At 42.4% G+C, this 15,937-nt stretch overlaps 1 protein-coding gene across 8 annotated transcripts in view; it reads right to left on the reverse strand.

The window, feature by feature from the left end:
* Nucleotides 1-15,937, reverse strand: part of CCPG1 (cell cycle progression 1) — a 66,870-nt gene that overhangs the window by 34,279 nt on the left and 16,654 nt on the right. For 7 of the 8 annotated variants that reach the window (XM_063596662.1, XM_063596658.1, XM_063596661.1 and 4 more), the window contains exons 2-3: nucleotides 11,170-11,238; nucleotides 7,078-7,192 (exon numbers count right to left, since the gene is read on the reverse strand). In XM_063596662.1, the coding sequence (XP_063452732.1) occupies nucleotides 7,078-7,192; nucleotides 11,170-11,229 (175 nt within the window). In that variant the 5' untranslated portion in view covers nucleotides 11,230-11,238. Of the gene's footprint in view, nucleotides 1-7,077; nucleotides 7,193-11,169; nucleotides 11,239-15,937 lie in introns of those variants that run through there. The other variant, XM_063596659.1, reaches the window with a different exon arrangement.

Consider the following 15,937-nt stretch of genomic DNA (forward strand, 5'->3'; position numbering starts at 1 on the left):
AGGTGATAATTTTGGATAAGAAAATGCAATCATTTAAGATTGTTTTTTTTTGGAAATGGAGTCTTGCTCTGTTGCCCAGGCTGGAGTGCAGTGGCACTATCTTGGCTCGCTGCAACCTCTGCCTCCTGGGTTCAAGTGATTCTCCTGCCTCAGCCTCCTAAGCAACTGGGATTACAGACATACGCCACGGCTAATTTTTGTATTTCTACTAGAGATAGGGTTTTACCATGTTGCCCAGGCTGGTCTCGAACTCCTGACTTCAAGCGATCCGCCCACCTTGGCCTCCCAAAGTGCTGGGATTACAGGTATGAGCCATCGTGCCCAGCCACAAGATTTATTAAGAACTCAAAGCTACCTTGACTAAGTAAATAAAACCTCTACCTTACATTACCAAATTACTTGATCCAGTATGTTCATTAATACCTAATATGAAAAAATCTATCATTAGATACCTAGTGATACATTTCCTGAATTCTTAAAAGTTTATTCGAAGTTTCTAAAGACCATTCTAATGGCTGTCAATGCCTGGTACTGTAAGAATAAAAACCGTGGCTTCAAACTATGATTTATAAAAGTATGTATGTATATGTACGTGTGTGTGTGTGTGTGTGTGTGTGTGTGTGTGTCTAAATGCCTTATAAGAAAACATAAACTATAAAAAACAAGGACTCAGGCTGGGTGCAGTGACTCATACCTGTCACCCTAGCACTTTTGGGAGGCCAAGGCTGGAGGACTGCTTGACGCTAGAAGTTCAAGACCAGCCTGGGCAACACAGCAAGACCCTGTCTCTACAAAAATAAAAATTAAAAAATTATTTGGGCATGGTGGTATATGCCTATAGTACTAGCTACTCAGAAAGCTGAGGCAGGAGGATTACTTGAGCCTAGGAGTTGAGGCTGCAGTGAGCCATGATCATGCCACTGCACTCCAGCCTGGACAAGAGAGTGTGACTATGTCTCAAAAAAAAGTCAGAGAGAGGGCAGTCCAGGCACAGTGGCTCATGCCTGTAATCCCAGGACTTTGGTAGGCCAATGTGTGAGAATCACTTAAAGCCAGGAGTTCAAAATCAGCCTAGGCAACACAGCAAGACCAGTTCTACCAATAATTTTTTTTAAAAAAGAAAGAACTCAAAACACAGAAAAACTAAATGTCACTACAGAAGATATATTTTATAAGAACCTCCTCAAAGAAAATGTGTACAAACAGAATGATGACTTCACAATATATTTTTAATGAAAAAGAGCATAAAGGCCGGGCACAGTGGCTCAAACCTGTAATCCCAGCAGTTTGGGAGGCCAATGCAGGTGAATCACCTGAGGTCAGGAGTTTGAGACCAGCCTGGCTAACACGGTGAAACCCCGTTTCTACTAAAAATACAAAAAATTAGCCAGGTGTGGTGGTGCACGCCTGTAATCCCAGCTACTCCAGAGGCTGAGGCAGGAGAATTGCTTGAACCTGGGAGGCGAAGGTTGCAGTGAGCCGAGATCATGCCATTGCACTACAGCTTGGGCAACAAGAGTGAAACCCTGTCTTAAAAAAAAAAAAAGAAAAGAGCATAAAATATTAAGAAAAGTTAAAAATAATATAACATATAAATTTATGAGCAAAGTACACCAAATATCAACAGTAATTATTTCTAGATAAAAGAATTATAGACCATTTTAAATTTCTTTTGCTTACTATTTTTTTTTCCCTATCATGAACATGCATTTCTTTTTGTTTTTTCTTTTTGTTTTTTTTTTTTGTTTTTTTTGAGACGGAGTCCCCCTGTCGCCCAGGCTGGAGTGCAGTGGCGCCGTCTCGGCTCACTGCAAGCTCCGCCTCCCGGGTTCACGCCATCCTCCTGCCTCAGGCTCCCAAGTAGCTGGGACTACAGGCGCCCACCACCACGCCCGGCTAATTTTTTGTATTTTTAGTACAGACGGGGTTTCACCGTGTTAGCTAGGATGGTCTTGATCTCCTGACCCCGTAATCCGCCCGCCTCGGCCACCCAAAGTGCTGGGATTATAGGCATGAGCTACCGTGCCCGGTCGATCATGCATTTCTTATGTAATTTAAGTCCTGCAAAGAACAGGGGAAAAAAAATATTTTTCAGCATTATATACCCCCTAAGAGAAAATTAATTAATTTAGAGGTGAGATTCCGCCACAGTACTCGGCCGGGGTGCTGGGGCCAGGCGTGGTGACTCATGCCTGTAATCCCAGCACTTTGAGCGGCTGAGGCAGGCAGACCACGAGGTCAGGAGTTCAAGACCAGCCTGAACAACATAGTGAAATCCCGTCGCTATTAAAAATACAAAAAAAATGGCCAGGCGTGGCGGCTCACGCCTGTAATCTCAGCACTTTGGGAGGCCAAGGCGGACAGACCACGAGGTCAGGAGATCAAGACCATCCTGGCTAACACAGTGAAACCCCGTCTCTACTAAAAATACAAAAAATTAGCCGAGCGTGGTGGTGGGCACCTGTAGTCCCAGCTACTTGGGAGGCTGAGGCAGGAGAATGGCGTGAACCCGGGAGGTGGAGCTTGCAGCGAGCCGAGATCCCGCCACTGCACTCCAGCCTGGGCAACAGAGCGAGACACCATCTCAAAAAACAAAAAAAAAAACAAAAAAATTAGGCCAGGCACAGTGGCTCATGCTTGTAATCACAGCACTTCGGGAGGCTGAGGCAGACTGATCAGGAGGTCAGGAGTTTGAGACCAGAGTGGCCAACATGGTGAAACCCCGTCTCTACTAAAAATACAAAAAAAAAAAAAAAAAAAAAAGCTGGGCGTGGTGGCAGGCACCTGTAATCCAAGCTACACAGGAGGCTAAGACTTGAACCGGGGAGGCTTGCAGTGAGCTGAGATCATCGCGCCACTGCACTCTAGCCTGGGCAACAGTGCGAGACTCTGTCTCAAAAAGAAAAAGAAAAAAAAGAAAATTTTCTTTAACATATGCAAGTAAATGCATTTCTTGGAAGAAACTGTCCATAGCTTTCAGATTCTCAAAAGGATCTCTGACACAAAAAAGATGAGAATCACTTTTCAAATGAGAGTAGTAATAATCAACGTGTAGGCTTAAAAAAGTTAACAGGTATAATCTCTTCTATTTCTGGCCTTGACACATCCACTTTTTTCTCCTGAGGGGAAATGTTCTGTATGCATTTTACTGTAATTTTTTTTAAAAGTTAATGAAGTAATTTAAATATGAACATAAGTGTATGCAGTAATTGTTCAGGAGTCCTATTTCTCTATATAAATAATGTGTGTATCAAATCCCATGTGAAGTATACATAATACAGATGCAATACAGTAGTCAAATTCCATTTTACCAGATTGGAACCAGAGTACAGGCATATCTCAGATATCTGCAAGTTCAGTTCCAAACCAATGTAATAAAGCAAGTCACATGAATTTTTTGGTTTCCCTGTCCATGTAAAAGTTAGGTTTACACTATGCTGTAATCTATTAAGTGTGCAATAACATCATGTCTAAAAAACTGTACATATCTTAATTTAAAAATACATTATTGCTAAAAAGTGCTAGTGATCATCTGAGCCTTCAGTGAATCGTAATATTTTTGCTGGTGGAGAGTCTTACTTCAAAGATGATGGCTGCTGACTGACCACCGTGGTAGCTGCTGAAGGGTGGAGTAGCTGGGGCAATTTCTTAAAGTATGACAACACTGAAGTTTCCCACATGGATTGACTCTTCTTTCATGAAAGATTTCTCTGTAGCATGCAATGCTGTTTGATAGCACTTTGCCTACAGTAGAACAACTTTCAAAATTGGAGTCAATCTTCTCAAACCCTGCCACTGCTTTATTAACTAAGTTTGTGTAATATTCTAAATCCTTTGTTGTCATTTCAATAATATTCACAGCATCTTCACCAAGAGTAGATTGCATCTCAAGAAACTACTTTCTTTGCTCATCCATAAGAAGCAACTCCTTATCTGTTCAAGTTTATCATGAGATTACAGCAATTGGATCACATTTTCAGGATCCACTTCTTTTTTTTTTTTTGAGACAGAGTCTCGCTCTGTTGCCCAGGCTAGAGTGCAGTCGCGCGATCTTGGCTCACTGCAAGCTCCACCTCCCAGGTTCACGCCATTCTCCTGCCTCAGCCTCCCGAGTAGCTGGGACTACAGGCGCCTGCCACCACGCCCAGCTAATTGTTTGTATTTTTAGTAGAGATGGGATTTCACCGTGTGAGCCAGGATGGTCTCGATCTCCTGACCTCATGATCCGCCCACCTCAGCCTCCCAAAGTGCTGGGATTATAGGCATGAGCCACCGCACCCGGCCAGGATCCACTTCTAATTCTAATTCTCTTGCTACTTCTACCACATCTGCAGTTCCTTCCTCCATTAAAGTCTTGAACCACTCAAAGTCATGAAGGTTGAAATCAACTTCCAAACTCCTATTAATGTTGATATTTTGACCTTTTCCCACAAATCACAATTGTTCTTAAAGGCATCTAGAATGGTGAATCCTTTCCTGAAGATTTTCAATTTACACACATTGCCCAGATCCATCAGAACAATCACTATCTATAGTAGCTACAGCCTTACAAAATGTATTTATTAAATAATACAATCTGAAAGTCAAAACTACTCTTTGATCCATGGACTACAGACTGGATGTTGTGTTAGCAGGAAAAAAAGCAACATGAATCTCCTCGTACATCTCCATCAGAGCCCTTCGGTGATTGACCAGGTATTGCTATACAATGTCTAGTATTTTGAAAGGAATCTTTTTGTTCTGAGCAGCAGGTCTCAACACTGAGCTTAAAATATTCAGTAAACCATGTTGTAAACACATGGCTGTCACCTAGGCTTTGTTGTTCCATTTACAGAGCGCAGGCAGAGTAGATGTAGCATATTTTTTAAGGGTCCTAGGATTTCTCAAGGCATGGTAAGTAAACACTGGCTTCAACTTAAAGTCACCAGCTACATTTGCCTCTAACAAGAAAGTGAGCTTGTTCTTTGAAGCCTAGAAGCAGATATTGACTTCTCTGTAGTTAGGAAAGTCCTAGATGGCATCTTCTTCCAATAAAAAGTTGTGTCATCTATACTGAAAATCTGCTGGTTGGGGTAGCCACCTTCATCCATTATCTCAGTTAGATCTCCTGGATAACTTGGTGCGCCTTCTACATCAGCACTTGCTACTTCACCTTGCACTTTTATGTTACGGACATAGCTTCTTTCCTTAAACCTCATGAACCAACCTCAGCTAGCTTCAGCCTTTCTTTCTACAGCTTCTTAACCACTCTTAGCCTTCACAGACTTGAAGCAAGTTAGGAAGGACTTGTTCTGGATTAGGCTATGGCTTAAGGGAATTTTGTGGCTGGTTCAATCTTCTACCAAGACCAATAAAATTTTCTCCATGTCAACAATAAGGCTATATGGCTTCCTTATCATTCATGTGTTCACTAAGAAGGACTTTTAATTTCCTTCAAGAACTTTTCCTTTGCATTCACAACTTGGCTAACTATCTGGCCCAAGAGACTTAGCTTTTGACATGCCTTCCTCAAATAAGCTTAATCATTTTTAGCTTTTGATTTGAAGTGAGAGACACACAACTCTTCCTTTCACCTGAACACCTGGAGGCCACAGTGGGGTTATTAATTGGCCTGATTTCAATATTGTTGTTGTCTCCAGGATCAGGGAGGCCAAAGGAGAGGGAGAGAGATGGGGGAATGGCAAGTCAGTAGAGCAGTCAGAACACACACATTTATTAAGTTCACTGTCTTTCATAGGCACGGTTCATGGTGTCCCAAAGGAATTACAATAGTAAAATCAAAGATCTCTGATCACAGATCACCATAACTGATATAATAATAATGAAAAAGTTTGAAATATGACAATTACAGGCCAGGCGCAGTGGCTCACGCCTGTAATCCCAGCACTTTGGGAGGTTGACACAGGTGGATCACCTGAGGTCAGGAGTTCGAGACCAGGCTAACCAACATGATGATACTCCGTCTCTATTAAAAACACAAAATTAGCTGGGCACGGTGGCGCATGCCTGTAATCCCAGCTGAGAGGCTGAGGCAGGAGGATAACTTGAACGCAAGAGGCAGAGGCTGCAGTGAGCCAAGATCATACCATTGCACTCCAGCATGGGAAACAAGAGCGAAACTCCGCCAATTCAATTCAATTCAATAAAATGAAATAAAAATAAATGAAATACTCTAATTATAAAAATGAGACACAGAGACATGAAGTGGGCATATGCTATTGGAAAAATGGCATTAATAGACTTGCTCAACACAGGGTTGCCACAAACTTTCAATTTGTAAAAAATGTAGTATCTGCGAAGTACAATAAAGCAAAGCAGAATAAAATGAGAGGCATGTCAGTAACTCCATCAACATGATAATAACTGGAAAACAGGTTAGTAAATCTCTTGTGATCAATGAATAGTTTTTTTCTTAACTTTAATAATGACAAGTAAATACAAACTACCAAACAAATGACAAGGAAATAGAAACTACCAAACAAATTCAGATTAAACCATGAAACACTTTTTTTTGTCACTGGTTACCTCTGTAGCAACAAAGTGTATCTGAAAACCCAAAAATATACTACAGCTGCAAATAAACCCCTGGGGCAGGCTGATGACTCTGGGTTCTGTGGGCCTTCACCAAATCCACACTGAAGTTTTTCTTTGTTTGTTTTTTTTAAATGGAGTCTCGCTCTGTCGCCCAGGCTGGAGTGCAATGGCACAATCTCGGCTCACTGCAAACTCCGCCTCCCAGGTTCAAGCGATTCTCCTGCCTCAGCCTTCTGAGTAGCTGGGATTACAGGCACCTGCCAAAACACCCGGCTAATTTTTTGTATTTTTAGTAGAGACAGGGTTTCACCATGTTGGCCAGACTGCTCTTGAACTCCTGACCTCAAATGATCCGCCCACCTCAGCCTCCCAGAATGCTGGGATTACAGGTGTGAGCCACTGTGCCCAACCTACACTGAAGTTCTAATCCTCCAATGACCCCTTAGATTAGCCAGAAAGGCCACCCACCTGGAAAGAAGGCAAGACTCATAGTATCACTCATATATCATATTAAAAAAAAATCAGAATTTGTGAACAACTTACCTCCTTGCTCTATCTGCAATGCTTGAAGCTCCTCTTGCTCTAAAGATGAACATTCTGGGGTGGGCTCACAGCTGTCAGTGGGGGTCACAGAATTCAACATTTCTATATCTGACCCCTAAGGAAAAGTGATAATCTTTCAGTTATTTGCCTATTAGCTCCTCAAAGCTAGATTTGACTACATGTAAATGCTTCTTCCATTATTAAAAGTCTCAGATGCTGCCATACTCCAAAGGAACAGTATCTAATTAGACAAGCTTTTGTTCAATTTAGTCCACAAAGGCCTATGGCAGGAAAATGGCACAATGGAGTCTCAGGTTTAAATTCTAAGCCAGGTCAGCCCAAAAGTTGCTCTATTTTATGAGCTCAAGCAATAAATTTGAATTCCAGAGAATAAGGGTCTAAATTTGGTTATTTCTATAATAATTTGTTTCTACTTAACATTTATGGAACTACTCTAGACAAGGCACTTCGCTAGATGCTGTGGGATATAAAAAATTCACATCTGGCTGGGCACGGTGGCTCACGCCTGTAATCCCAGCACTTTGGGAGGCTGAGGCCAGTGGATCATGAGGTCAGGAGATCGAGACCATCCTGGCTAACATGGTGAAACCCTGTCTCTACTAAAAATACAAAAAAAGTAGCCGGACGTGGTGGCAGGCGCCTGTAGTCCCAGCTACTCGGGAGGCTGAGGCAGGAGAATGGAGCGAACCTGGGAGGCGGAGCTTGCAGTGAGCCGAGATAGCGCCACTGCACTCCAGGCTGGGCAACACAGCGAGACTCCGTCTCAAAACAAAAAAAAACTCAAATCCATAGCTGGGCATGGTGGCAGGTGCCTGTAATCCCAGCTACTCAAGAGGCTGAGGCAAGAGAATCGCTTGAACGCGGGAGGTGGAGGTTGCAGTGAGCCGAGATTGTGCCACTGCACTCAAGCCTGGGCAAAAAAAGCAAAACTCCGTCTCAAAAAAAAAAATCAAATCCAAAATTCAATTTTACAACATATTCAGAGAAACAGCCATATGCAAATAACTACTTATTATGGCAATATAAACTAAAAATGTCTAAAGCTTTAATGACATGGATTAAATAAACCTATAGGGTTAATGAATACTCTCCTTATTCTGAGGTTATCTTTCCTACTTTGATGTCAGACTGTCTTTTCATTAATAATAGCGGATCATACAATTTTTCTTTGTGTCTTAATTGTAAAACAAAGTTAACCACTAAGGTGATTCTGTCTTTCCCTATGTCCCCACTATAGTCTGCTGACACATGCAATCGAAAGGTCTGCATTCTCTTGCGTATACATAACTCAAGACAGCAAAAATTAAAAGAATTCATGAAAAAAGTAGGGCCGGGGCAGTGGCTCACGCCTGTAATCCCAGCACCTTGGGAGCCCGAGGCGGGCGGATCACGAGGTCAGGAGATCGAGACCATCCTGGCTAACACGGTGAAACCCCATCTCTACTAAAAATACAAAAAAAAATAGCCGAGCGTGGTGGCGGGTGCCTGTAGTCCCAGCTACTCCGGAGGCTGAGGCAGGAGAATGGCGTGAACCGATGGGGCGGAGCTTGCAGTGAGCAGAGATCCTGCCACTGCACTCCAGCCTGGGCGACAGAGCAAGACTCCATCTCAAAAAAAAAAAAAAGAGAAAGAAAAAAGTAGCGTTTAAGTTGAGCCCTAATGAGGATTCGGAATGCAAGACTCCGAGGTTGTCTATAGTGGCAGGAGAATGGCAGAGGCTAAAGCAAGGTTATGGATTAGGAATTGCTGGGGAAACCAATTCTGGCCCAAATGAGAATGGCAGTAATGGGAGAGGAAAAGGAGACACATGTAAGAGAAATTAGCAAGAAAGAGTAGAACCTGGAAAGCAGATACAGAAGAAGAGAGATAAAAGTACAAATAGGATTCAATCTGGGACATAACATCCAGTACAGAACACCCTAATGACACACTTGACTGAGTGCCAGACAGAGGTCTGCTGTCATACTCCACCCTGCAGACTAACAGGTAAGACTCCCATAGCTGCCTTGCTCCTATATTGTTAATTATCCTTGAAGGAGAAGTTGCTATGGGAGTTGATCTAATCCTTTGAAGAAAACAAGCTAAAAATAGAAAAGTCACTGAAGATTTTAAAAAGAAGAATCATCTCAATCTCAAATGATAGTTGCTTTTAAATTTTGAAATTTTAATGCAGAAAAGGCAATCTTGTTTTTTTCTGTTAATATTTTCTAAACATAACTACCTGAACCTTAACTAATAGTTTAAAAAACAAAAATTTTTTAATTTTTTTTTTTCTTTTTTTGAGACAGTTTCACTCTTGTTGCCCAGGCTGGAGTGCAATGGCACGATCTCTGCTCACCGCAACCTCTGCCTCCCAGGTTCAAGCAATTGTCCTGCCTCAACCTCCCAAATAGCTGGGATTACAGGCATGTGCGACCACGCCTGGCTAATTTTGTATTTTTAGTAGAGACGGGGTTTCTCCATGTTGGTCAGGCTGGTGTCGAACTCCCGACCTCAGGTGATCTGCCCCGACCTCTGCCTCCCAAAGTGCTGGAATTACAGGCGTGAGCCACCATGCCCGGCCTAAAATTTTTATTAAAAAAACAAGTGGCCGGGCACGGTGGCTCACACCTGTAATCCCAGTACTTTGGGAGGCCGAGGCGGGCGGATCACCTGGTGTCGGGAGTTCAAGACCAGCCTGACCAACATGGAGAAACCCTGTCTCTACTAAAAATACAAAATTAGTCGGGCGTGGTGGCACATGCCTGTAATCCCAGCTACTCCAGAGGCTGAGGCAGGAGAATGGCTTGAACCCAGGAGGCGAAGGTTGCTGTGAGCCGAGATTGCGTCACTGTACAAGACAACAAGAGCGACAGCCTGGACGACAAGAGCAAAACTCCATCTCAAAAAAGAAAAAAGAAAACAAGTGAGGCTTACAATACCCTAAAAACAAATGGGAAAATTATAGATGTCCATTAAAACCTGGAGTAAAACCTGGAGTAAGTATATTTCTGTTTATCAATATACTGCCATTTTTCTATAGTGAACATATATTACTGGTATGAGAAAATAAACAAAATGTACAAGTTATGTATACTTGTTGTATGTATATCAATCTTCTATTATAAAATTCATTTTGTGATAGGGTTCTGGCCTTTTTCCTGTGAAGTTCTGCTATAACGTAAGTGGAACACATGTTCTCCATTCTCCTTTCTGATCTGTTCAAATCCAGGATCTATTTTCTAGCTGCATAATCTTGGCCAAATTACTTAACCTCTCTAAGCTTTAGTTTTCTCAACTATAAAATAAGAATGAAAACAGTATGTATCACAGTGAAATATTCAAAATTATTTAAGAACAGGGTATGGTGGCATATGCCTATAGTCCCAGCTACTTGGGAGGATCACTTGAGCCCAAGGAGTTAAAGGTTACATGGTACTATGATTGCACATGTGAACAGCCACTGCACTCTAGCCTGGGCAACAGAGCAAGATCCTGTCCCTTTAAAAAAAAAAAAGACAAAATTGGCCAGGCACAGTGGCTCACATCTGTAAGCCCAGCATGTTGGGAAGCCGAGGCGGACGGATCACGAGGTCAGGAGTTTAAGATCAGCCTGGCCAAGATGGTGAAACTCGTCTCTACTGAAAATACAAAAATTAGCTGGGCATGGTAGCAGGCACCTGTAATTCCAGCTACTCAGGAGGCTGAGGCAGGAGAATCATTTGAGTCTAGTGGGGCGGAGGTTGCAGTGAGCTGAGATCACGCCACTGCACTCCAGCCTGGGCAACAGAGTGAGACTCTGTCTCAAAAAAAAAAGGACAAAATTATATGAAAATGAAAGTAAAGCACAGGGCCTGAACAATAACAAACCTTCAATAAATATTTGCCTAATGTCTCAAAGCTATGTACAATAATGTAGAAGATGCTGGCTCATGAAGCGTTTTCAGCAGCGAAGTTTAATATGAGAGGGAAAATGTCCATTGGAACTTTTTGCTTAAAGGTAGAAAAAGACTGATCTTCAAAGAACACAGTTTACATCACTGGTAACATTAATATTACAAATTACCTTATAAAAAGTATTAAATATCATACCTCATGACTGATGACAGTCCAACCACAAGATGAATCACTGTCACTGGAATTTTCAGACATCTTTCAGGTCTACAAATACAAAAACATATTGACTCATGAGACACATTTTTTTTAATTCTATAGGAAGCACTATATGTGACACTAAGTTTGAAAAGTGGTTTACTGTCTTCCAGGTGAAACAGAGACAAGCCACCCATAGATTTACCATACAGAACATGACAGGACTGCATACCTGTATGAACAGATAGAAGCAAACTTCTAAGATATTATGGTGACCCTCCTGGACTAGAACAGTCTCAACAGTTATATTGTTGGAATGAAGAAGAAAGTTATGTCTAAAAGAAAATGTAGCATTTGGCCAGACAGAGGTGAAGGAAAAGGATAATCGTGAATGGGGAGCAGGCAGCAACAGTAAAGGACTCTATTTTCAATGAACAGTAAGGTGTGAAAAACATGACTGCAGAAACTGAGAAGCAGAGGGAAACTGAAAAGCTCCTATGCCAAGAAAATGAAGTCTGTATGTTGGCAACAAGAAGTAATTTACATTTTCAAACATAGAAGAAACATGATGAAACTGTTTTGAGACGGAGTCTCGAACTGTCGACCGGTTGGAGTGCAGTGGCACGATCTCGACTTGCTGCAACCTCCGCCTCCCGGGTTCAAGTGATTCTCCTGCCTCAGCCTCCCGAGTAGCTGGGACTACAGGCGCGTGCCACCACGCCCCACTGATTTTTGTATTTTTAGTAGAGACGGGGTTTCACTATGTTGGCCAGGCTGGTCGCGACCTCCTGACCTCGTGATCTGCCTGCCTCAGCCTCCCAAAGTGCTGGGATTACAGGCGTGAACCACTGCGCCCGGCAATCAAACTGTTTTTATGAAAATAACTGTGTCAGCAATACTTCAGTTGTGTTAAAGTTGGGGCAAGGGGGAAGACACCAGAGGTTGGTTACAAACATCTGGTCACTGGCAACAACCTGGACTCAAGCCCTAAGCCAGCATACAATGGTCACTCCACCTGGTTTTTTCTTTTTGTATCTGAAACTCCTTTAAACTTCAAAACCCAACTTAGTAAAGCAAATAGTATTCCTACTGATTTACTCTACATGTGTCTTATGCTTCTGTTATTGGACATATACTGTGAACACATTAGATCCAAGTTCTAATAGAACTCTACTGAAGACAATATGGAACTAGTGCTCAAATGAGAACAGGGCAAAAATACAGATCTATATAATCTGTTTTTGGGGGTTTTGTTTTGTTTTTTGGTATTTTTAGTAGAGACGAGGTTTCACTCGTTGCGAATGTTGGCCAGGCTGGTCTCAAACTCCTGGCCTCAAGTCAGATCTATATAATCTGTTAATTATTCTGAAAACTCCTGTACATTAATATTTCAAAAAGAGAGGATACAAAAAGGTTGGTTGCTAATAGTATAAAAATTAACATGTTTCAAATGAATTATTCAAAACCTGAAATAAGATATCAATTGTATGACTTTTAATGTTATGACAAGAGCATTTTGTAAGAGGCTCACCTGAGGTCATCTAATTGTTTTATTTCTAATTTCAATTAAGGCCCAGGCAGTTTATAACTCTACAAATTTAAAAGTAAACTTACAGAAAACTACTACGGTAAAATAAATTTTTTCTTTCCAGTCAGTAGAGGTTATCCAAAAAGCTACAGTTTAAATACCCTGTAGGATATTAACCACGTTTATATCTTAGCAATTTTATTTCAGCATTCTTTATTAAACTGACTATATTTCTTTTCTTTATTTTGAGTGTGACAGGGTCCTGTTCTGTCATACAGGCTTGAGTGCAATGGCGTAATCATGGCTCACCACAACCCTGACCTCCCAAGCTCAATCGATCCTCCTGCCTCAGCCCCACAAGTAGGTGGGCATGTGCCACTATGCCCAGCTAATTTTTTGTATTTTTTGTAGAGACAAGGTTTGGCCATGTTGGCCAGGCTGGTCTGGAAGGCCTGGCCTCAAGCAATCCACCCTCCTCAGCTTCCCAAAGCGCTGGGATTACAGGCATGAGCCACTGCACCTGGCCTAAACTGACTATATAAATCCTAATTTCTCATTCCACTATTTTTCAGGACTTTCAAAAAAGTTTATGATATGTATCAACGTCTATTTGTATGAGAATCATGTTTATAATAGCTTGAAAATTATGCAATGACAGAAATACACAAAGACTGAGCAATTAAATTTGCAGGGGGAAAGAATGATCAAGGAAGTCTCTATAAATGAGGCTGCAAATTTGATAGCATTTTTTAAAGTAAATTAACAGTTGTCAAAATTTAAAAATTGAGATACTACATTAAAATGAAGATTTCTGGAGCCGGAAGCAGTGGAGAGTGCCTATTAATCCCAGCTACCTGGGAGACTGAGGAAGGAAGATCCCTTGAGGCCAGGAGTTCAAGGCTGTTAAGAGCCATAATGATCATGCCTGTGAACTGCCACTGCACTCCAGACTGGGTAATACAGTGAAACCTTGACTCTTTAAAAAAAAAAAAAAAGGGGGGGGGCTAGGTGTGGTAGCTCACGTCTGTAACCCCAACACTGAGAGGCCAAGACGGAAGGACCGCTCAAGTCCAAGAGTTCAAGATCAGCCTGGGCAACATCGCAAAAAACAAACAAAACGATTTCTGATTCCTAAAAAAAAAAAAAAATCAAAAGATCTGATGACAAGGAAAGATGTCCCAGTGAAAAAGGAAAAAGCATCATGCAGGAAAAACAAAGGCAGAAAAATGTAAAAGAATATGAAAGTTCTTTAAAAAAATAATAAAAAAGACAATCTAGTACAAATATAGTTTAAAAGATCAGATTTGATTTTTTTTTTTTTTTTTTTGAGACGGAGTCTCACTCTGTCACCAGGCTGGAGTGCACTGGCGTCATCTCGGCTCACCACAACCTCTGACTCCCTGGTTCAAGCGATTCTCCTGCCTCAGCCTCCCGAGTAGCGGAGATTACAGGAACGCGCCACCATGCCCAGCTAATTTTTGTACTTTTAGTAGAGACGGGGTTTCACCATCTCTACTAAAGGCCAGGAGATTCTCCATCTCCTGACATCATGATCCACCCAACTCAGCCTCCCAAAGTGCTGGGATTACAAGCATGAAGCCACCGCACCTGGCCATGATTTTTTTTTTAATTTTTGAGACAGGATTTCGCTTTGTCACCCAGGCTGGAGGGCAGTGACATGAACACAGTTCATTGCAGCCTTGACCTCCCAGGCTCAAGCTACCCTCCCACCTCAGCCTCCTGAGTAGCTGGAACTACAGGTGTGCGCCACCATGCCTAATATTTGTATTTTTTGTAAAGACAGGGTTTTGCCATGTTGCCCAGGTTGGTTTCACACTCCTGAGCTCAAGTGATCCACCTTTCTTGGCCTCTCAAAGTGCTAGGATGACAGGCATCAGCGGTTGCATCTGGTCAGATTTGGCCAGGTGCAGTGGCTCACGCCTATAATCCCAGCACTTTGGGAGGCCGAGGCGGGTAGATCATGAGGGCAGGAGTTCAACACCAGCCTGGCAAAGATGATGAAACCCTGTCTCTACTAAAAATACAAAAAATTAGCCGGGCATGGTGGCAAGCACCTGTAATCCCAGCTACTCGAGAGACTGAGGCAGGAGAATTGCTTGAACCCAGGAGGTGGATGTTGCGGTGAGCCAAGATGGCGCCATTGCACTCCACCCTGGGCAACAAGAGGGAAACTCCGTCTCAAAATAAATAAATTAATTAATTAAATTAAATAGCATATATTAAGATGGCAGGGCCAAGAGTGGCGGCTTGCACCTGTAACAGCACTGTCGGAGGCTGAGGTGGGAGGATCACTTGAGGCCAGGCGTTCAAGACCAGGCTGGGCAACATAGTGAGACTCCCCATCTCTACCAAAAAAAATTTTTTAATCAGCAGGACATGGTGGCCCACACCTGTTGTCCTAGCTACTTGGGAAGCTGAGGCAGGAGGATCATTTGAGCTCAGGAGTTCAAAGTTGCAGTGAGCTATGACTGCATGACTGCACTCCAGCCTGGGTAACAGAGCAAGACCCTGTCTCAAAAAAAATTTTTTTTTAAAGATAGGGAAGCAACTCAACAACCCTAGACCTGTGGGATGCAAGGAAGCAACATAATATTCCATGAAAAATATGAGCATCTAAACTTAACCAGTGTTGATGAGGGAAAGGGTTTAGAAGATAGCGGGAAGGGTTCTGAAGAGATCTGAGAAGACATGAAAGGTTATTTTATTATTTTTATCATTATTTGGATGCAAGGTCTCACTCTGTCACTCAGGCTGGAGTACAGTAGTATGAACACGGCTTGCTGAGATGGGAAAATAGGGTCTGGAGGCAGGGAACATTAGGCCGATTCACACTTCAGCTATGACAGGAAATATCCTCTCCATAGGGCATACACCAAGTAAATGACTTTGTAACTTTACTTCACCTCTCCATTCACATAGGGTATACACCAAGTAACCAATGGAAGCCTCTAGAGGGTATTGAAACCCCCACAAATTCTACAACGGTGCCCTTGAGCCCCTACGCTAGGGCCCGCCACCACACTGTGGAGTGTACTTTCATTTTCAATAAATCTCTGACTTCATCCTTTCCTTGCTTTGTCTGTGTGTTTTGTCCAGTTCTTTGTTCAAGATGCCAAGAACCTGGACACCCTCCACCAGTAACACAGCCTCAAACTCCCAGGTTCAAGTAGATGCTCCCATCTCAGTCTCCCAAGTAGCTAGGACTATACAGCTATGTGC

This window comes from Pan paniscus, chromosome 16 (assembly GCF_029289425.2).
Source record: "Pan paniscus chromosome 16, NHGRI_mPanPan1-v2.0_pri, whole genome shotgun sequence".
In the NCBI taxonomy this organism is placed as follows: domain Eukaryota; kingdom Metazoa; phylum Chordata; class Mammalia; order Primates; family Hominidae; genus Pan; species Pan paniscus.